Source organism: Chrysochloris asiatica, unplaced genomic scaffold, assembly GCF_000296735.1.
Source record: "Chrysochloris asiatica unplaced genomic scaffold, ChrAsi1.0 scaffold00003, whole genome shotgun sequence".
NCBI lineage: Eukaryota > Metazoa > Chordata > Mammalia > Afrosoricida > Chrysochloridae > Chrysochloris > Chrysochloris asiatica.
In genome coordinates, this window is record NW_006408521.1 from 28,551,025 (window position 1) to 28,573,544 (window position 22,520).

General features: G+C 40.6%; 2 protein-coding genes across 2 annotated transcripts in view; both read right to left on the reverse strand.

Annotated features, from left to right (window-relative positions):
• FBXW4 (F-box and WD repeat domain containing 4) overlaps positions 1-22,520 on the reverse strand; it is a 108,000-nt gene that overhangs the window by 64,301 nt on the left and 21,179 nt on the right. The window contains exons 2-4 of the mRNA XM_006831265.1: positions 16,903-16,998; positions 14,005-14,190; positions 13,274-13,406 (exon numbers count right to left, since the gene is read on the reverse strand). Coding sequence (XP_006831328.1) covers positions 13,274-13,406; positions 14,005-14,190; positions 16,903-16,998 — 415 coding nt within the window. The remainder of the gene's footprint in view (positions 1-13,273; positions 13,407-14,004; positions 14,191-16,902; positions 16,999-22,520) is intronic.
• On the reverse strand, positions 5,903-10,223 carry LOC102822747 (polyadenylate-binding protein-interacting protein 2-like). The gene is made up of 2 exons (XM_006831427.1): positions 10,153-10,223; positions 5,903-6,275 (listed from the first exon to the last, which is right to left on the reverse strand). The coding sequence occupies exons 1-2, from the start codon at positions 10,221-10,223 to the stop codon at positions 5,903-5,905; spliced, it is 444 nt and encodes a 147-aa protein (XP_006831490.1).

Here is a 22,520-nt window from a genome sequence, read left to right on the forward strand (position 1 = left end):
AAATATATATAACTTTTTATTGTGAACGAGCTAAGGTTTACAATCAACAAATACACTTCATTTCATCTCTACTGTAACCCCATCAGTTTGTTTTGAGTTCTTAGTATAAAATAGGAAGTAAAACTGGATTTAACTGAGCAATAAAGTCAATGATGGTTTCCTAGATGTGAGAGATGAGCAGCGTCTGGGAAAATGGAGGGGATTTAGAGAAGTACAAGAGGAGGCATCCAAGGTATGGGCGTGGAGGGTAGGCACACTACTTCTGCTAGAGAGAGTGAGCTCTGGGCTAGCTGTTGTGAGGTTATCAAACACCAGTCTCTCATGCCTCACCTACAGCTCTTCCCCCTCCTCAGCCTACAGCACACTTACCCTTTCCAGGTAGTCTTCCAGAAGACCCAGTGCCTTCTCTGAAATTTTGGGAGTATATTCAGTCTTGTGCTACTCATGGGGTTTTCAGCCTGGGCTGCCAACTCTGTGGGCTCATCTGACATCCATTCATTCATTACACCTGACACATGGAAATCTCTGACTCCTTCATCTAGACTTGCAGTGTTGCATAACCTGTCAAACCCAGGTGACAAAATCCTCAGCAATCTCATGCACTTCCTTCCCCACATCTATGGGAGAATTCCTAGTTGTAAAAAAATCACTTTTCTGTGTCCTGGTGTGGCACTGTAATTTAAGCACTGCACCGCAAGGTCAGTTTGAATTACAAGGTAGGCAGTTCAAATCCACCAGCCACTCCTCAGAAACCCTATACAGGGTTGCTATGAGTCAGATATGACTTGACAGCACTTAACTACCACCAAAGAATTTACTTAGCTTGGTTTTCAGCTTTGTATTAAAAAACAAAATTTTATTTTGCAAATATAAAGTTCATACTTAGTGTTTTTGTTGTTAAGTACCGTGGAGTCAGTTCCGACTCACAGTGACCCTGCACAGGGTTTCCGAGGCTATAAATCTTTATGGGAGCAAAACACCTCATCTTTCTCCCGCGGAGCCGCTGGTAGTTTCGAACTGCCGACCTTCAGGTTAGCAGCCCGATTGTAACCACTACACTAGAGGGTTTCAAAATATACTTCCTTGTTGTCGTCCCCCCGCCCCAAGTAGTCAGGGCACTATTTATGCCCCTGGGGCCGATACATACTACCTACACACTCATAGTTTGTGGTTGACAATTATTTAAAGCTTCTGTTTCTTCATCTTAAAATTTTGTATAATAGTGCCTATACTACTCCTGGAGTCCTGATATGGTGTTGCAGGATAATGCACTGGACCCCAAGGTCAGCTGTTCAAACTCCTTGGAAGCCCTATACATGGATGTTGAGTCTAAACTGACTTGGTGCCTAACAACAACAGTAACAACATACTACTCCTAGAGCTATTTTCAAAAAAGAATGAAATAATGAAATTAAAGCACTTAATAGTGCAGAGTATACTTTATGTACTCAGTAAGTACTAAGTATGACTACTATCCTTTTAGAGTTCTCTAGAATTCTAATCAAATTGGAGGTCAGAAATCACTGCTTAAATCTTTTCTGGACTAGAAGAAATTAATAGAAAAACACTTGATTCCCGATCTGTGGAAAGGAGAGGTAGCAGAATGTTGCTGGCCTTTTTGTAAGTTAACCAACTGTTCTCTTCTAGGGAGCCCAGAAGAACGAGGTCTCATACAGTGGAAAGCTGGGGCCCATGCCAACAGTGAGACATCAATCAACCTCAAGAGCTACGACTTTCCCTTTGGGATGGGCGTGGTAAAAAGGCTTGCCTTTTTGAAATACATTCCTATCTGTCCAGTCTTCAAAGGATTTTCAAGGCCAAAAGAGGAGCTTTCAGTTCAAAAAAATACTCTAGAAAATAGAGAAGCTGGATCTGTGTGCACCAAGGTCTGAAAAATAAATTCAAGGAAAGGTAAGCTATGCGCTAGTTCCATGGCTTTTGTGGGAAGGTTGAATAATCAAAACACTTTTATGCTTTAACAAAATAAAATCCAATCTACTCAGTTTCCATTTTTGTGACCTATCATGGTCCTCAAAGAGAAGGTGGACTGGGTCAAAGTTAATATATGGATTTTGGTTGAGATTCCTTAGCCATTTTATACTGACTGAGCAGAACTTCTAAACTGGTATGGGTCACAGATGTTACTAGTATGCTGAAATACTGATCCCTTTAGGGTAAACCTCAGCAGTCAACTGGAGATACTGAGCCAACAACTAGTTACTCTAGTATGCTAAACAGAAAGCATTTCATAGTATGGAAAAGACTGATGTAACACAACAGGAAAAATCTTACACAAGCTGTCTTTTTTCAATATTGTTATATGCCACTGAGTAGATATTGACTCATAGAGACCCTATAGGACAGATTTTCCTGGGCTATAGTCATTACAACAGATCTCCAGGTCTTTTCTACCATAGCCACTAATGGGTTTGAACCCTTTCAGTTAGCTGTCATGCGCTTAGCCACTATGCCACCAAGACTCCTTCCGTGGTTTCAATGTTGTTAAATGCCATCAAGTTGGTTATGACTCATAGTGACCCTGTATAATGCTTTTGAGGAACAAGTTTCTAACATAGCATTACTGTGTATAAGGTTTCCAAGGAGCAGTTGGTGGGGTTGAACTGCAGGCTTTGTGGGTCACAGTCCAGTGCTGAACCTACAGTGTCATACCACGAATCCTCAACGCCACAATTGTTACTAAGTGCCGTTGAGTCGGTTCTGACTCATAGCAACCCTGTTTAGGGTTTCCAAGGAGGCTGGTGAGTTTGAACCATCGACCTTGTGATTCAACTGACCTTGTAGTCCAGTGCTTATCCTACAGTGCCACACTAGGACTCCGAGCACCACAATAGTGGTCATAAAAGTAAAGCTTTCTTTAAACAGGATGACTTTGGTTACCTTAAAGCTATGTCAGTATAGGCCCAATAGGGTGATCATTTGTCCTAAGGGCTTCAAAATTGAGTACATGATGCTCTGAAACCTCCCATCTCCACCTGTAATACAGATGCCTGTCTTTCTAGTTAAAACATCAAAGTAGTTTCAATGGTATGTTCCCTCAGACAGGAAAAACTCCAATACAATGACAGCTCAGCCTAGAGGACTCCTTAATAGTAATACCAGCAATTACGTATATAGAACTCTCTATGTGCCAAGAACTATCTTTCAAGTGCTAGATGTACATTAACTTCTCAAACAATTCTAAGACTATCTTAATTGACATTCTATAAATGTGGAAATGGAAGCACAAAAAAGGTCAAATGACTTCTTGTTCACCACGACAGGATTCATCTTTAGGAACTCTAAAATTGTCGGTCTTAATCATTAAGTTACAATGCTTCTAAAATTAAAATTCATTTATATGTATAATCTCCAATTATACAGCACTAATTTACAGTAGTTCTCAGAGAAAAGCTCTGTAAACCTCATGTCTGACGACCATTTGTGCCACTTACAGTACTGTGCTGTTAAGAGAATAGAGGGGGAGTGATTGTATTATAGCGTGACTGTGATAAAAAAAAGCCAAATATGCTTGTCCCTGCTTCATAGCTTCTTTAAAAATAAAACATACCTATGGTTACGAATTGGGCTGCAAACCTCACAGTAAGCAGTTCAAAACAACCAGCTGCTCCGTGGGAGAAAGATGAGGCTTTCTGCTCCCGTGAAGATTTACAGCCTTGGAAACCCTGTACAGGGTAGCTATGAGTCTGAACCAACTCCACGGTACATAACAACAACAACAACAATGCTCCTGTAAGGAGTCCTAGTGTGACGCTGTGGGTTAATGCGCTGGACTGCAAAGTTAAGGCAGTTCAAGCTCACCAGTTGCTCCTCAGAAAACTTATATAGGGTTGCTATGGGTTGGAATCAAATGGATGGCACTTAACAACAAAAACATGGTCCTGTAAAGGTTTACAGCTTCAGAAATCCTATGCAGGGTCGCCATGAGTCAGAACTGATTCCATGGCACACCACCACCACCATTAATTTGTTGTTTGTTGTTGTTAAGTGCCATCAAGTCAGTTCTGACTCACCGTGACCCAGTACAGGGTTTCTGAGGAGCAGCAACCATCTTACAGCACCACACCAGGACTCCCCACACCTTAATTAGTTAAGGTGGCCATTAAAAAAAACCACTGGGCATAGGTGCCCCCACTAGTGGACCACCAGGGAGAATGTGAACCAGAATCAACTCTATGACCTTCTTACTCTTTGTGAGACCTCTTATCGCTGGGAAAATCCAAGAACTACCTAGCCACCTGAGTTCACTACTACTAGCAATGACAGGTCCAAATATCAATGACAAACACTTTTCTGAGTCCAACAAATTCAAGAAAAGCACAAAGGACATTATCAAGAGCCCAACAGGGCCATGAGGCAGAATGGTATGTGGAACTAGGAAAGTGTTGGTTGCCAGCCCAAATAAAAATGTGTTGTTGTTAAATGCTGTTGAGTCAGAGTCATGACCCTGTAAAGGATTTCTGAGAAGCAGCTGATGGGTTTAAATCACCGACTTTGCAGTGGTTAAGCAGTCAAGTGCTTATCTTACAGTGTGCCACACCAAATATAAATAAAAACTTGTTGTGGGGAAGGGGAGAAAGTTCTGATGAATCAAAATAGCTACCAGCCCAATTAGACCAGCCATGGCTTGTGAAGATCAGAAACCACAATGAAGGTTGGATTATAGAGCAGGGTCAGTGTAATGATGGCCAAACAGTTTCTCAACATGGCTGCCCCAACATTAGAGCCTCAGGAAATCAATGAGGTTTAAGGAGTATAGTTAGATACTCACAGAGCAGCATACTTTTCAATATGGAATCTACTAAGGCCTGCTTTCTATACACACCTTGCCAGCAGGATTGCTCTTTGGCACTGAGCCCACACAAAAATGGATACCACCACTGGATGAATCTGCATGCCAGCATCCAATAAACACAACCATCAGCTCAGTTCTACTATTATTTATTTTTTTAAATATTTTTGAAAAAATATAATTTTTTTACAATATTTTCAACTTAAACACTATTCACACTGAACACGTATGGCAGCTTAACCTACCCAAATATGAAGTTTAAGAAGCCAAAACTGTTCTAGCTTTGTTAAAAGAAAAATTGTGCTGCAGACTATTGTGATAGTTAACAAAGCAAGGAAAAGCACCACTTAAATCAGAATGTCACAATTTCCTTCTTCAATTGACTATGAGTTGGTCAAATGCTGGACTTCATACAGACATAGCTCTGATCCAGTGGATTCCTTAGAAGATGGCAAATCTCCAATCACCTATCTCCTCCTGTAGTACTAGGAGAATTCACTATTTCTGACACAATAGCATACCATGTAAGTCATGAATAGCTCTCTCATCTCATTACTACCTTTTAACCTTAGTAAACAGACATGTCTTTTAATAATAAATTATTTCAAATCATTAGCTGGCCTTCTTAGAGAAAGATGTTTTTTGAAAGAGGAAAATGCAAACTGAAGTCTGAGATGAAACATTTCCTTAACATTTGGGCTTAATTTGGATTTACTAATTTAAAAAATGTTTAGATATGAGCAAGTGTTAATTAACTCTAAAGGACCAGTTTAACCTCAAAAAAGACAAGTAGGTAAGATGTAGAGGTCATTTAATTGGGTACTTCGCCTCAACTTGACTGGTGCTTCTTTCCTTGCTGCCTTCACATCAAGCCATAGGGACAATTCTATTTTCAGTAAATGTTTGACAGCTTTTTACTTAATAACAGTCTCAGCACTTTTATTAAGCATGCAAGATTAACAAAACTTTGGCAATGCATAAGTGTAACACAGTGACAAGAGAGCTTTTACAATTAAGTCTTCTAATACTGCCTTCACAGTATGGAAATTGTGCTACATCCACCAAAAGAGGGCCCCATTCTACTCAAATAGTTTAGTACTTCACCCCAGGAACAAACACCTTTAAATTTGGATTCAGGTTGCTCTTGACCACAAGATCTTCCAAAGTAGAGCCATCACTGATAACAAGGTCATTAAATTGGTCCTGGATTTGGTCTATAGCTTGCGGGAGATCTCGATCTAGAATAAACCACTCGTGTTCTTCCTCCTCTTCCAGCATTTCTTGGAAATAGCGTTCAATAAATTCTTTTTCCCATAACTCCTCTTCTGTTTGTCTATTGAATTCCTCTTCATTTTCCATCCACATGTACTCTGCAAATGGATTGTCATCTTCATGAGAATGACGATTTATAATTACATCTTCATTGATGATGCTAGGGCTAGTACTGTTGTGACTTGGATCTTTCCTGGTTGGCGTTAGTTGTCGTTTTTAACTGAGTACACGGCAGCGGGGATGACGGCAGCCAACAAATCCTGTCGGCCTCCACAGATCTCCACAGGCAGCACCAATCCCCGCTTGACGAGTGTTTCGACCACCACCTCCCTTCTCCAGACCAAAAACTACTTATGAACGTTGATCTTTGATATGTTTCATAACCACTTAACCTCAGCTTCATCATTTGTAAAGTGGGAATTAATATTTATCTTGAGGATTAGAGTGTGGAAAGTGAAAACAGGCATTAAGCACTTAACTAGTAACACAGTACTTGGCAGGTAGTTATTGTTGTTGTTAAGTGCCATCGAGTCAGTTTGTCTCATAGCAGCCCTGTAAAGGGTTTCTGAGGAGCTGCTGGTGAGTTTGAACAGCTGATCTTGAGGTACATACTGCCCTTATAGTCAAGTGCTTATCCTATAGCGCCACATCAGGACTCCTTGGTAGGTAGTAGACATTCAGTAATAGTGGTTCTTACAACTGTAAGAAAAAAATTGATACAAACACCCATAGATAGAATAAGTAAATGATAGAAAGACCACTATGAAGCCATTTGTTGTCGTTAAGTGTTGTACATAGATTCATAGTGACCCCATGTACAACAGAATGAAACACTACCCAGTTCTGTACCATCTTCACATGTTTGAGCCCACAGTTGCAGCTACTGTGCCAATCCATCTTGTTGAGAGTCTTCCTCTTTTCTGCTGATCCTCTATTTTCTCAAGCTTGCTGTCCTCTCCAAGCAGTGGCTCCTCCTAAGATGTCTGAAGTATGTGATAAAGTCTCACCAACCTTGCCTCTTCCAAGACAGATTGTGCACCAACACAATAATTCAAAGGTAATTCTTGGGTCTTCCTTATTCATTGTCCAGTTTTCACATCCATATGAGGTGATTAAAAGTATCACAGCTTTGATACACATTAAACCTCAAGGTGACATCTTGGCTTTTTCACACTTTTAAGAGGTCTTTTGCAGAAGACTTGCCCAATGCAATATGACGTTTGATTTCTTGACTGATGCTTCCATGGATGCTGATTATGGATCCAAGCAAAATGAAATCCTTTACAACTCCAATCTTTTCTCCGCCAATCATGATGTTGCTTATTGGTCTAGTTGTGAGGATCGTTGTCTTCTTTATGTTCAGGTGTAATACATACTGCAGGCTATTGCCTTTGATCTTCATCTGTAAATGCTTCAAGTCTTCTTTACTGAATCAAGGCTGTGCTATTGGTATGTCACAGATTGTTAATGAGTCCTGATGCTATGTTCATATTCATATAGTCCAGCTTCTCAAATGATCTGCTCAGTCTGCAGTTTGATTAAATATGGTGAAACAGCACAGCCCTGACATACACCTTTTCTGATTCTAGATCATTCATTATTCCCTTGTTCTGTTTGAATAACTGCCTCTTGTACTATGGTCAGGTTCCACATAAGCTCTATTAAGTATTCTGGATTTCCCATCCTTCTCAATGTTATCCATAACTTGTTATGACTTACACAGTTGAATCCTTTTGTATAGTCAATGAAACATCTTTCTGGTATTCTCTACTTTCAGCCAAAACATCAGCAGTGATATCCCTCATTCTATGTCCTATTCTAAATCCAGCCTGAATTCTTGGCAGTTCCCTGTTGATGTACTACTGCAACCATTTTTAAATTATCTTTAGTAAAATTTTACTTACATGTGATATTAAAGTTATTATTTGATGATTTTTCCATTCCATTGGGTCACCTGTCTTTGAAATGGGCACAAATATGGATCTCTCTTTCAGTCAGCTGGCCAAGTAGCTGTCTCCAAATTTCTTGGTGAGCATTTCCACCATTGCATCCATTTGCTGAAACATATTAATTGATATCCCATCAATTACTGAAGCCTTGTTTTTCACCAATGTTCGCAGCGTAGCTTGGACTTCTTCCTTCAATATCATTAGTTTATTATTATTTTTTAAATATCATTAGTTCTTGACCATATGCTACCTCCTGAAATTGCTGAACACTGATCAATTCTTTTTGGTACAGTGACTCTGCATATTCCTCCCTTTGATGCTTCGCACATCATTCAATATTTTGACTATGTTATTGTTGTTGTTAAGTGCCATCGAGTCTGTTTCAACTCACAGTGGCCCTGTATACAGTTTCCAAGGAGCAGCTGATGGGTTTGAACCACCAACCTTACAGTTACAGTCCAGTGCTTATCCTGTAGTGCCACACCAGGACTCCATTAGACTCTTCCAATATTGCAACTCAAGACGTGAATCTTTTATTTTAGTTCTTTCAAACTTGAGAAATTCTGAGTGTGTTCTTTCCTTTTGGTTTTCTACCTCCAGGTCTTTGTACATTTCATTAGAATACTTTGTCTTCTTGAACTGCCTTTTGAAACCTGCTCAGCTCTTTTAATTCATCATTTCTTCCATTTGCTTTAACTACTCTACATTCAAAAGCCAGTTTTAGTGTCTCTCCTTACCTCCATTTTGGTTTCTTTTTTCTTTCCTGTTTTTTAATGACCTTTTGCTTTCTTCATGTATGATGTCTTTGATATCATCCCACAACAACTCTTGTCTTTGGTCATTAGTGTTGAATGCATCCAACTTATTCTTTTTCTTATTTTATTGTGAATTATGTGATAGTTTACATGGCAGAACATTAGTTTAACATTCATCCTATCGTATATCGTTTCATTGCCATAGTTACAATCCCTTCCATGCATCATCAACCAACCAAAGGGTATACCCTGCAAACCTGCCCCCCAGTCGTCAGCACACAGCCCCTCTCCCTCTCTGGATCTAAAGTCCCCAGCTGCTCCATCTCTCCACGTCATCATCTCTGCCTCCATCTCTGGTGTCACTGCTTCTCTGGGTAGGGTCCTGCTCTCCGCTCTTCTCTTAATGATCCCAGGGACCTCCGCTCCTAGACTGCAAAGTCAATCACTCTCCTCCTTTTGCTACAAAAGGTCTACCTTTACATTTCCAACCCTCACAGTCAGTCCTGATAACAATTATTCACTATTGTATCACAAAAGACCTATCCACATCTCCTTTCATCAGCCCCACCCAGATAGATTGGATACTACTCAGTGTAGATTCTACCTTCCTCCAGGCCCTCTGGATCTAGGTTCCCTCTTGAAAGCTTGTAAGCTGGTCACTTCTTGCCTTTGTAGGCCCTCCATTTTGGGTAGCCAATGTCCAAGTTGCCCATCCCTGTCTACTCTGTGTACAGAGCGGGTGGGAATGATCCTCACTGTAAAGATTTGTTCCCTCTTTTGAGCTACTGCATTCACAGGTATAGGACAAGTTCATCAAATTGTATTAGATTACTCTTTTTTTCCTCTTCTTTCTTCTTCTAGTTGAGCTCTGATCATCCAGTCATTGAAGCCAGGTCAAGTGGGTATTATCTGCAAGTGTGGGTGTTCTTATGCATATACCCTCTCTTATCAGTTAGACGCTTCACTCTCTACTCTAGTCCTCTGTGGCTATGTCACTGACTCTGGGCTCAAGAGTCCCCAGGTCTTGCCACACTGCTGGCCAACCAGGTCTCCACCTGGGTTCACAAGAGTCTACTGAACATTGTAGGGCTTAGCTCACAGCTTCATTGCTGTTTTTCCCTCACTTTCCCTTATCGGTGACGAACATGGTCACCAATCAGAGCATGTATTCCCACTAAGTCTTAATCTTAGAAGGGGGTTTGCCCTGAGGGTGCCTGAACACTTGCCTTGATGTCTCCTGGGTGAGCAATTTGCTTGTTCTTGCCAACTTATTCTTGAGATGGTTTCTAGATTCAGTTGGAATATACTCAAGGTCATATCTTGGCTCTTACGGACTTTTTAAATCTTCCTCAGCTTCAGCTTGTACATGAGCAACTGAAAGTCTATTCTGCAGGAGGTCCCTGCCTTCTTCACCTTGATGATATTGAGTTTCTCCATTGTACCTTAACACTGATGGAGTTCATTTGATTCACGTGTATTCCATCTGATGAGGTCCACGTGTATAGTCACTATTTTTGTTGTTAGAAAAAGGTATTTGCAATGAATACGTTTTTGTCTTGCAAAATTCTATTGTGTGATCTCCAATACTGTTTCTATCATCAAGATGATATTTCACAACAATTGATGATTCCTCTTCATTTCCAAATTTCACATTCTGATCTCTAGTAATTATCCACGCATCTTGATTACAGGTTTGATCAATTTAAGACTGCAGGAGTTTGTAAAAAGTTTCCATTTTTTTCATCTTTGGCATTAGTGGTTGGTACTTACAGATGACATTGACAAATAAAATGTAATAATAATGGAACCCTTATAAAATAAACTAGATACAGCTGAGTATATTGTGTACCCAAAATACATTATAAGCACAATTATGTAGGGGGAAAATATACCCTAAAGGATAAAATAAGAAAATCAATAAATATAAAGTGCTTATTTAGCACAGTGCCTAATAACATTATAAAACAAGCCTTTCTATTGAAAAATGACTAAAAAGAAAAAAACAAAAACAAAAAAAACCACCAGCTCAAATGCTCTTTGCTCCATAAAGTCATCCTTTCCAAAGTTTACCCTCTGAACTCTCTGGCCCTTTCCCCAGAGCCATAATATTTCCCAACCAAGGCCACTGCCTATCACCTTCTTACCCATGTGCACTTATGCGTCAGCTTCCTTAAAGACTAGAGGCTGTATCTCTTTACCTTTGATGAACGCAGGTGCCTAGTGCACAAAGGCTCACATAGAGTAAGCACTTGTAAGAATGAAGGAAAGAATGGACAGACTTATGTAGGAGGAAATGAAGTGGTCAGTTCAGTCCAGACCCATCAAGAATGTAAGCTACCATCTGGTTAAAACTCAGGATGGGGCCAACTCCACTGAAGCCCAGAGAGGTAATCTAAGATAAGTCACAGTAAGTCTGAAACCAGGGTTGAAGGAACTGTTCCTGACTCAGAAGTCTTACAGAGAGAAATTTTTCTTGTTTCCTTAACGCTAGTAAAACGAATCTCTCTTTTCTAGTACATCTTTGGAAAATTCCCTATGCCCCATGCCCCCCACACACTAAAATTTAAAAAAAGAAAAAGAAAAATGGGCTACAGATGTTTACAGGCCAACATGGCTATGAGTTCTTAGGGGGATTCAGGTGTATTAGAAGCTTGCAGAAGTGGCTATAGAATTGCAGATGCCATTAAAAAAGAAATGGAGAGGTGATTATCAAAGACTAACTGCAGGTAATGTAAAAATGGGCCAGGAAGATGTCTTTGCTAGAAGCAAAGACAAGAACAGAAAGGAAAGGAACCCAAACAGCATCCAGAAAGCAGAGAAGATGAGCTGAACTAGATAGAGGTCACAGGGGAGCCCCAGCACAGCAGGCAGCTTTCAGGAGCTGAAGAAGAACCAAAGATGAGAGTTCAGTCATTGATCTAAAGGAAACCTTAAAAAAGGGAGGGTGGATTTCAGTGACAGAATCTTAGAACCAGGAAGAACCTAATTCCATGCTTAAAAACATTTAAACCACTAACTAGGTCTGAGTTAATACTCAAAACATGAGATTAACCCCAAACACCAAACAAAAAAGCTATTATTCCCCAATTGCAAGCAGTGCACATCCCTGAATTGTTGACTGTGGTCATAGAGCATAGACCATAGAAAATAGGATAGAACAAAAGAGTTGTCACTAAAAAGGCAGAACCAAGGAAAGTTGGTGCTAGGGAGATGCCAGAAGAGACAGGAATATCTAGGTCACACATACTACAAAAAGTTTCCATGCAAATTGAATTTTGAGCAGTACCATAGTCAGTATCTTTGCAAGGAATGCTCTAAATACAGTGACCAATCAGAAACCTGAAATAACTATGGGGTGAAGGGATGGGAAGAAGTAGATGACAAGAAATTCCATTCCATGTTGGTTCAGAAGATTTGCTGGATTTTTCTCAGGCTGCCTGTGCTGACGTGTATGTCTCTTTGACAGAATATAAAGTAGAAGAAAGAAAATAGCAAAGAAGAGAAACTTCTATAATTAACAAGGAACATCCTTAACTCTTCTTTATAAATAAATTAGAGACATTCTACAAGAAGCAATCACCAGAGGGTACATGGAGTCAGAAAAGTTACTAAGGAAAGATTGTAATTTCCCTCTCCCCAGTCTTCTCCCTATGTGTCTTAGAACCCCACTTGCTGACACCAATAAGCATTTTGCATCTGTAAGCACTATAGAGCCTCCAGACGCTGGAAAACAGACAAGATACCACTGGGCCTCCTGCACCATTGACAGCAAAGTTCTCACAGTAACCTCAAAGGACCAGGGCTGCAGGACACAAGGATGGAGAAAAGGTCTTCTCTGTCTCATGGTGGGAGACTGCTTGACTCACACATGAATGAGCTGAGTCCATAAAGCAAGGATTCCACCACTTATCGTTCTCACTCTTTTATGTCTTGGTGGATGTTTGACTGCAGACAAGGCAATTTGGCAATGATGTAACATATAACACCCTTCCCTATTCTCTTTCTACTGCTTATTGACCACATCACCCTCCAGAGAAGCAGTATAAACGCATTTTAATTATCAGCCTGATTGCTTATACACAAGGTGGTGAAAAATTAACCTCCCTAAACAGAGAGCAACCAAAAGAAGGGAGATTTTAAAATAAAATGTTGGGGTCAGAACTCAACCCACAAACTTGAGGAAACTCAGCTCAGGGAGGAAAAGCTGGCCAGGCCCTCCGTTTTTGAGTTCACGCCACATTTCAAGTGAGTGGCAAGTTTCCCAGCCACTGTCCACTCCTTTTCCAGTCCAGCTGGCAAAGAGACAGCCTGGCATGGCAAGATGCATGCCAGAGGCACATAAGTGAGTCCTTTATTGTGTCATTTCCCCCCTGCCCCCACCCAATGCTTTCTGCCAATCCTGGGAGTCAAGTCTCTATCCACCCCTTCCAACCCCTTCCCTACAGACAGGAGGGAATAACAGTATGTAAAGGCGGAGACCAACTCACCTTGGCCGTCCTGTCCCTGGAGCCACTCACAATGATGCCTCCTTTGCAATCAACACAATTCACCTCCTGTTCATGAGCTGAGTACTTGACAGTGAAGGTGCTGTGAATCTTATGAACACCAATCTTCCCATCTCTATGAGAAAAATAAGAAGCTCATCCCCAATAGCCAATTATTTTCACTGTAGAAAACAAACAAGTCTACAGAAAGTCTCTGATAATACCCAAATTTGCCAAGCATTAGTAATTCCAGTCCAATAAGGTGCTGAGTCTCTAGACACCTTTACTTCTTCAGCACACTTGGGGCTGAACAGAGCTGAGAGATTAAACAAATTTCCCCTTGTTTTTAAGTGCCATCAAGTCGATTCCGACCCATAATGACCCTCTATAGGGTTTCCAAGGAGCAACTGGTAAGCTTGAACCACCGACCTTGCAGTTCAAATAACTTTGCAGTCTGATGCATTAGCCCACAGTGCCACACCAGGACTCCATCAAAACCAGCTTCACTTTTCAGTAAAGGCTCTTCCTGATTTCCTTCTCCAGCTGACCCAACCAGCTGCCTTTGTTAAATCTCTTGGCTTTAAATGGAAAAACAAAACAAACAAGCAAAAACCTCTTCTTCTGGTTTCTCTCCCCATCCCTTTGGAGTTGAGACAGAAAAGTCAGAGGCAGACAAAAGTCCCTGAAGAGCAAGCACTGAGGAAGAGGGTGGCAGAAGAGCCTGCAGCACTTACCCCCCTGCACTGATAATATGTGAGTTGGCCAACACGAAGTGGCAAACATCGTCATCATGCCCAGCAAAGACTCCAAGGGGCCGGCGGTTCAAGCTGGCACCATCTGGTCTGAACTGGTAAGCCAGGATGAAATTAGCCTGGGATATGTACAGAGAATCCCCCTCTAGCTGCATCCAGGGCATCTGACTGAAGAGATAGAAAACAAAAGATAAGGGTCGTGATACAGCATAAAAATGGGACTTGGATCTTTGGAGAGACTGACCAATCCCAACCAAGCAACAACCTGCAAGGGTAACAGTCTACACCTTACTCCCCTGCACCCACACCCCCTCTTGAAAATTATCTTCCCTTAGGCCACCCTCAGAAACTAGAGTAATTAAACTCTGTGAAGACCCAATCTTCTTTGGGCTTTCTAAAATGAACCAGAATTAAAAGGCCAATTAAGTATCACTCGTAATTGGAGAATGCTTAAGATTTGAATTACTGGCTACCTAGACTTCCACTGCTGCGGGCTGTCAAGTCAGTTCTGACCCATAGCAATCCTATATAGGGTTTCTGAGGCTGTTAAATCTTTATAGAAACAGAAAGCCTCATTTTTCTCCCATGGAGCAGCTAATTTGAGCTACTGATTTTGTGGTTCGTACCACAACACAAGGAGCTCTGGTAGTGTAGTGGTTATGAATCAGGCTGCTAAACCTCAGGTCAGCAGTTCGAAACTACCAGCTGTTCCGCAGGAGAAAGATAAGGTGTTCTGCTCCCGTAAAGATTAGGTGTTCTGCTCCCGTAAAGATTTACAGCCTCGGAAACCCTGTACAGGGTCGCTATGAGTCAGAACCAACTCCACGGCACATAACAACAACAACCACAACACGTAACCTATGCTAGCTGGGCTCTTCAGACTTTCCTAGGTAAGTAGATTTTGGAAAACAACAACAGGAGGGTCAAAAAGTAACATTCCAAGGGTGAAGTAACTATTTCATTTGACAGCCTCACTAATTTGAAGTGCAATATGTTCCCACACTCCATACATACCTGTTTTCCAACAGCTCAGTGAGGGTGTGATCGAAAAAAAGAGAAGAAAGAGCCCTAGGGAAGCTCCATTCCCTCATCCTACTAGAGTACAGGGGCCATTCATACGTGATAGGAATAAAGCCATTTAGGAAAGGATCTTAATGTACTGATTAGATACCTAGATCCTCACAGGGGATATCTACATTTCTGTATTAGAGGGTAAGTATGGCAATGGAAAAACACAGCTCCAGAGCAGTCTGCTACAGTTCAGGGGCTACAGAAAAATAGTCAGCTCTCACAGGCAGCTGATAAGAGAAATCTACTAATAGTTAAACATTCCCACTACAATCTGGCAAGAGAAACAAATGTTAGAAGGCACAGGCCAGTTCCATGACATGAAGAGAGCCTTAAGAAGTAGGATTCTACCAGATACTGAACTCTCTGGTGGGGACTAAAGCCCATTTCCCAAGGGAGACATTCCAATAGCCTGTCCTACTCTACATAGGGGTCCTGAAGATACCAGGTCCCAAGTAAACACAGACAGCTGATTCATCCCCATTTACCATCTCCCATTGCCAAGCCTGTCTGAACAAACTGGGCTGTGTTTCTTCCCTAGGCTCCTTATACAAGCGTCATGGGAATGTGGAAAAGTTCTGCAAATTGACTTGCCGGGCAATTAAATGCAGCTTGGACTTGGTAGTAACTGAGTTTCTGCTCATGAGGTTTTTACAAGTGTGTGCATATATTACATGGAACATGTGTAGACTGTGTACAGATGCCTGTATTCTCACTCCTTGTGCACATTCCTCACCAACATCCCCTTGCATGAGTGTGTGTGACACACTCAAGTAGGCAGCAGGCAGCGGGCTTGTAATTCAATATCCATGTGTTTAGAGCCACCTGGTATGTAGCCATTTGCCTAGACAAGAAACCAGGTTCATGCCAGGTGAGCAGAGAATTCCGGTGCAGCCTGGTCTCATGTATTTATTTGCCAAACTGCTTGAAACCAGCCCCAAATGACATCAGGGACAAAACCTTGATAGAGAAATAAACTAAACTTTCTGGTATTAAAAAGCAAAAGTGGGAAGCAGGGAAAATAAAGACTCTCATCATAAAAATCCATCTTGCTCTCCTATAGTTCCTAGCAACTGATATTAGTGAAACCAGCAGAAATTAGACACAAGCAGGCAAGGTTCATGTGACCAACAGCACAGGTACAGGTCAACCAGGAATGGGGATTCAGGATGTTCCCTATGCATTCCAACCACCCAAAAGGAGTGAGTTTATTTATTTTTGCTTTTTGTTTTCGTAAGGAATCAAATAAAAAGTATGAATTAATTTAGCATTGATGAAGCATACATCTGTGGCAGTAGCAGCACCAAAGCCATTATGTAAATTTCCTGGCAATTTTTCTAAGCCCAGCCTCCTGTAACATATATAGCCAAACCTTTAGATTTTATTTTGCCTTTTAATAAAGTAGAAGAGCCAAGAGTGAAGGTGTAACTCCCTAGAGTAAGAGATTTAAAGAACAAGAACAGTTAAACATGATGGGCTGAAATATTGGCTTCCTTTATTTCTTTTGATGGCATAAGATAATAATGGTTACCTCTGAGTAGTAGTGTTATAAGCACATTTTTCTTCTCTTCTGGAGACTTTTCTCTGTGTTTCACATTTCTATTAATAAGCATTTATCATTTTTATCATCAGAAAAAATATGTAATTTGTTCAAATACAGTACATGTCTTATCTTTATTTTAAATGTGATAAAAAAAAGTTGTCCTGACACTCCCTTCTATGGTGTTTATACAATCACCAGTGCCACTTTACCCACTTTCCACCATGCTGTCCTGACCCAGGCAGCTTTAAAAGAGTCCAGAGGCTACTTGCCTGCATCTCCACTTTAGCAGAATCCCTTCTCGGCAGTGCCCCAACCTCCAGTTCTGAGACACCTTCACCCGTTCCTTCACTGGAACACTGGCCATCCTGAGTCCAGAGAGAACAGATAATCCAGTCACTACAATGTATTGCCGATCAGAGTAAATCCCATGAGCTTTCTGAGTTAGGACTCAGAAACAGCCAGAATATACCTGGATAAAAGTGAAGGGGTTAGAGGACCAGGAAGGGATTAAAAGAGTAACTCTCCTCTCTATTTGGATAGCCAAGAAAACTGCAAGACAATGGCCTATCTTTAAAAGTGTCTCTCGTGGTGCCTGGTGGCAGTGGTGCCTCAGTAGTAAATTCCTCCCTTCTCATGTGGGAGACCTCAATTAGATTCCCAGCTATGGGCCATCTGTCACTGGAGGCTTTTCTGGGACTGTCATACAGAACACGTTTCAGCAGAGGTTTCAGACTCTGATGGACTAGTATAGACTAGTAAGAAAGGTCTGGTGATCTACTTCTGAAAAACCAGCCAATGCAAACCCAGTGGAGCACAAAGGTCTGATCTCCAACCAATCCAGGGATGGTGCATGATTGGGCAGTATTTTGTTTCCTTGTGCAGGGCATTGCCATGAGTTAGGCTGACTCAATAGCAGCTAACAGCAATTCAAAGGCAGCAAGCAAGTTCTTTTTTCAAGTTAAAAGGTTAGAAAAGATGGTTTTGGCAGGCAGAAAGAGAAAATAACTTAATCCACTCCTAGATAAATAAGTATTCTGCCTCCTGGCCTCATTTCATGTATTTATAAAGAATAATTAGTTTCTGTTTATATAGTAATAAATGAACAGGGTAAAATAATACAGAGACTATGAAGGGGCTTCAAAAAGAATTCATATTCATATTCATTTCAAAGAATATATTGTTGTTAAGTGTCAAGTCTGTTCCGACTCATAGCAACCCTGTATGGGGTTTCTAAAGAGCAGCTGGTGGGTCTGAACTGCTGACCTTGAGGTTCAAACTGACTTTGCAGTCTAGTGCTTATACTACCAGCACCCCACCAGGACCAGAATATGAGGGGGCTTCAAAAATTCCATTATCTTTTTTTCCCCCACTACTGAAGTTGTCAATGACTTCATTCTTCTTAAATCTATTAACACTCACGGAAGCAGCAGTCAGGAAATCAAACAACATATTGCATTAGGCAAGTCTGCTGCACAAAACCTTTTTAAAGTGTTGAAGAGCAAAAAGATGTCAGCTTGAGGACTAAGGTGAGCCTGACCTACAAGCCATGGTATTTTCAATAACCTTATATGCATGTGAAAGCTGGACAGTAAATAAGGAAGACCATAGGAGAATTGATGCTTTTGAATTATGGTGTTGGAGGAGAATATTGAAAATGCCATGGGCTGCCAAAAGAACCAATAGATCCGTTTTGGAAGAAGTGCAGCCAGAGTGCTCCTTGGAGGCCAAGATGGCCAAACTTAGTCTCTCATACTTAGGACATACTGTCAGGAGGGAGCAGTCGCTGGAGAAGGATATCATGTTTGGTAAGGTGGAGGGTCAGAGAAAAAGAGGAAGACCCCAGTGAAATGGATTGGCCATGTGGCAGCATCGATGGACTCAAGCGTGGCAACAGTAGTGAGGTTGGCCCTGGATCAGACAGTGTTTCGGTCTGCTGTACATAAGGTCACTATGGGTTGGTGCCGACTCGATGGCACCTCACAACAACTCTTGTTGTTACCATCTAACTGACTCTGATTCATGGTGACCCCATGTGTACAATGTAGAACTGCACTCCATAGGATGTTTTGTTTTGTTATAACTTTTTATGAAAGTTTACAAAGCAGATCAGTATTCTATTCAACAATGCATACACCTTTTGTTATATCTCAATGACTGTAATCCTCACAATGTAATAACAGCATGTATCCCTCCATTATTTTGTAATTCCATTTTTCCACCAACTTTCTGAAGCTTCCTCAAGCACTGCAGGTGTACATATATTAGTGTGTATGTATATATGCCCTTTTTAATAAAAAATTTAAAAAGTGATAAACCATTCTACTCATTGCTTTCTTAACAATATATCTTGGAGAGAATTCTATATCAATATATTTATATCTACTTCATTCTCTTTAACAGCTATATAGAGTTCCACTGTGTGACTTTACCCTAATTTTTTTAATCAGTTACCTAATTATTGACATTCAAAAGGTTTCCAGACTTCTACTATGATATATAATGCTGCAGTAAATACCTTTGTATCTCCACCCATATATAAGGTTATGTCTGGACAAAAAGTATTAGAAATAGGCTCCAGCCTATCACATTGTATTTATTAATCCATGTGTCCTTAGATTCCTCTGGTCTGTAACAGTTTCTTGTTGTTGTTGTTAAGTGCAGCTGAGTCGGTTCTGACTCATAGCAACCCTGTATAGGGTTTCCAAGGAGCGGCTGCTGAGTTTGAACCACCGATCTTGCAGTTTAAACTGACCTTGAGATCTAGTGCTTACCCTATGGTGCTACACAAGGACACCAGTTTCTTAATCTTTCCTTATCTTTAAGCATGACCTTGACACTTGACTTCCTTTTTACCTTTGTCAATCTAGGAGGTGAAAAATGATCCCTTCTTACTATTTTAGCATGCATTAAAAAAAAAATTATGAGTGAGATTGAATATCTGGTCATGTGTTTACAAGTAATCCCCTCATATGCATGTAAAAGCTACATACAATGAATAAGGAAGGCCAAAAAAGAATTGATGCCTTTGAATTATGGTGTTGATGAAGAATATTGAAGATACCATGGACTACTAGAAGAATGGACAAATCTGTCTCAGAAGAAGAAATACTGCCAGAATACCCCTTAGATGTGAGGATGCCTCACATACTTTGGACATGTTATCAGGAGAGAACAGTCCCTGGAAAAGGATACCAGGTTTGGGAAAGTGGAAGACCAGCAAAACAGTGGAAGACCTTCAATGAGATGGATTGACACAGTAGCTGTAACAATGTACTCAAAAGTAACAATTGTGAAGTGCAGGGCTGGGCAATGTTTCATTTCACTGGATATAGGGTCACTATGAATTGGAACCAACTCAACAGCACTTACCATTATTTCTTCTGTGAAATGCCTGTTCACATCATTTGCCCATCTTCTTACTAGGTACTTGGTCTTTTTATTATGAGTCTGTAACTGTTCTTTTAAATTTTTGCTTTGTAAGTTTTTCCCCCAATTCATTTTATTTTAACTTAATTTATAATACCTTAGCCAAACAGACATTTAAAATATTTATATATCCATGGTTTCATGTTAATCTTTGGAAATATGTCAGAGTGTGAATGTTCAGAAAAGGTTTTTCTGCCATAATTTTCTGGCGTGCCAAAGGTTAACCAGAAATATATTTTTATTTCAAAACTTTCTACTAAAATATTGTCAACATAGTAGGTGTAGAGTTTAGACAACCCAATTGAATATGTTTTAAAAATGACTTCAAATGTTACATAATCTCTCTGGATCATGATCTCAGACATTCATTTATTTAACAAACATTTCATTACAATGCTTACTATGTGCCAGACACTGTTCTCATTTACTTAATGTCTTATGCATAGTAATTATCACTAAGTGTTGATAGAGCAATTATACTCTAGTTCTACATGGTGAGAAAGAGCTCTGGTAGCATAGTGGTTAAGAATCGGGCTGTTAACCTCAAGGTCAACAGTTCGAAACCTCAGGAGAAAGATGAGCTTTCTACTCCTGTAAAGATTTACAGCTTCGGAAACCCTATACAGGGTCGCTATGAGTCAAAACTGACTCCACAGCATATAATCACCACCACCACATGATGAGAAGGCATTTGAAATACATAAAAAGCAAAGTGGCAAGAGAACAAACAAGATGGCGGATCAGGTGGAAGTGCACTAAAGGAGCTCCACCACCAACAACACAGAATACCCGACCAAGCAGGCTCAGGGGCTGGTCCCAGAACTCTGAACCACATATAAAGGAATATTTAGAAGGCTGGAAGGCTCACAGCTGGTGGAATTTGTGGCAGAAGCAAGAAATCTATTGCTTTCTAGTCCGGGACACTTGGCTGCTCCAGGAGCCGCCTTCTTGGGTGAGACCACTTGAGGGAAGGATCAGAGCGGCCAAAGACGCCTGGCAGAAACGCTGAGATAAAGGTGTGGACATTCTTTTCTTTTGGTATCTGTTCACTGGTCCCTTGATATCTGCGCACCTCCATTCTGGTGACTATAGGGGTGCCTGAGCTAGTGGGCACCCCAGCCCCACCCTCGGAGGGTTCTACTACGCATGCGCACAGATCTCCTCAAAATTTAAAGAGACAGTTTCCAATTAAAACCAAACGGCCACAGCTGGCCCTGAACTGTTTCCAACTAGAAAAAAGGCCTAAACGGGGATTGTGGAGTGGGACAAGCAGACAAAAGAGGAAATAGGCTGAAAATTAAATCCTAAATACATCAAAATGACCAACAGTGGTATCTTGAAACTTCTCAGGAAGAAGAGTGAAAAGGGAAGCCCATTTTCTGATCACATCTACCTGGAGGCAATCAGAAAGCATAAAAAATACCAAAATACATATCCATCTAAGTATTATGTCCACAGATAACCCCTGAAGATGCCCAAAAACAGAAGCAGATGACCATATCTGCACATGTCCAGAAGTGAGATAAAGTGACTGAGACAAATGAGCTGGAAGTAGACCTACAATCCATACTAGAAGCTGGACAGGCTTTGGAAATGCATGAGAAAGAATTCAGAAAAATGATTATAAAAGGTATCAAAACACAATACAATGGAGTTGAGAAAAATAAGGAAGTCAGGAAAGCACTACAGGAACAATCAAATAAGATAGATAGAGCATTGGAAACCATTCAAAACCTACAGAAAGAGGTCCAAACAATTAATAATATAATATCAGAAATGGACAATACATTGAAAGGGCAAAGGAATAGAAATGAAGATAGAAACTAGAACTAGTGAGCTAGAAGATAAATCTCTCAACACTACTACTAAGATAGAAGAACAAACACAAAAAAGGATTTAAAAAAATCAGAAGAAGGCCTAAGATTCATGTTGTATAACATGAAGAGGCATAACATAACATAACATAAGAATTATTGGCATTCCAGAACAGGAACAATCACACAAGCCCACAGAGGAGGTAGTTGAAGAGCTTCTGGAAGAAATTTTTCCTAACATCCTGAAAAGTGAAAAGATAAGGATTCAAGAAGCTCAACGAACCCCAGGATGGATAGACCCTAAAAGACAATCACCAAGACATATAATAATCAAGCGCTCCAAAATCAAAGATAAAGACAGCATCTTGAAAGCAGCTAGGGAAAAGAGAAATATAGCATACAAAAGCAAGCAAATCAGATTAAGCTCAGATTTCTCAACAGAAATCATACAGGAAGAAGGAAATAGGGAGAAATATATAAAACCCTGAAAGAAAAAAACTGCCACTCAAGAATCCTCTACCCAGCAAAGCTGTCAATCAAATACAATGGTGTAATCAGAACATTCCAGGATAAATAGAAGCTAAGAGATTTTGCCAAAGTCAACCCTGCTATGAAAAACATCCTAAAGGAAGTTCTGTGGACTGAGA

What these genes read in the sequence shown, in the direction of transcription:
- LOC102822747 (XM_006831427.1), bottom strand. Translation starts at nt 10,223, where the DNA reads ATGGAGAAACTCAATATCATCAAGGTGAAGAAGGCAGGGACCTCCTGC. An exon ending in ATAGACTTTCAGTTGCTCAT is followed by an intron (nt 6,276 to 10,152) that starts GTACAAGCTGAA and finishes AACGCCAACCAG; the next exon opens with GAAAGATCCAAGTCACAACA.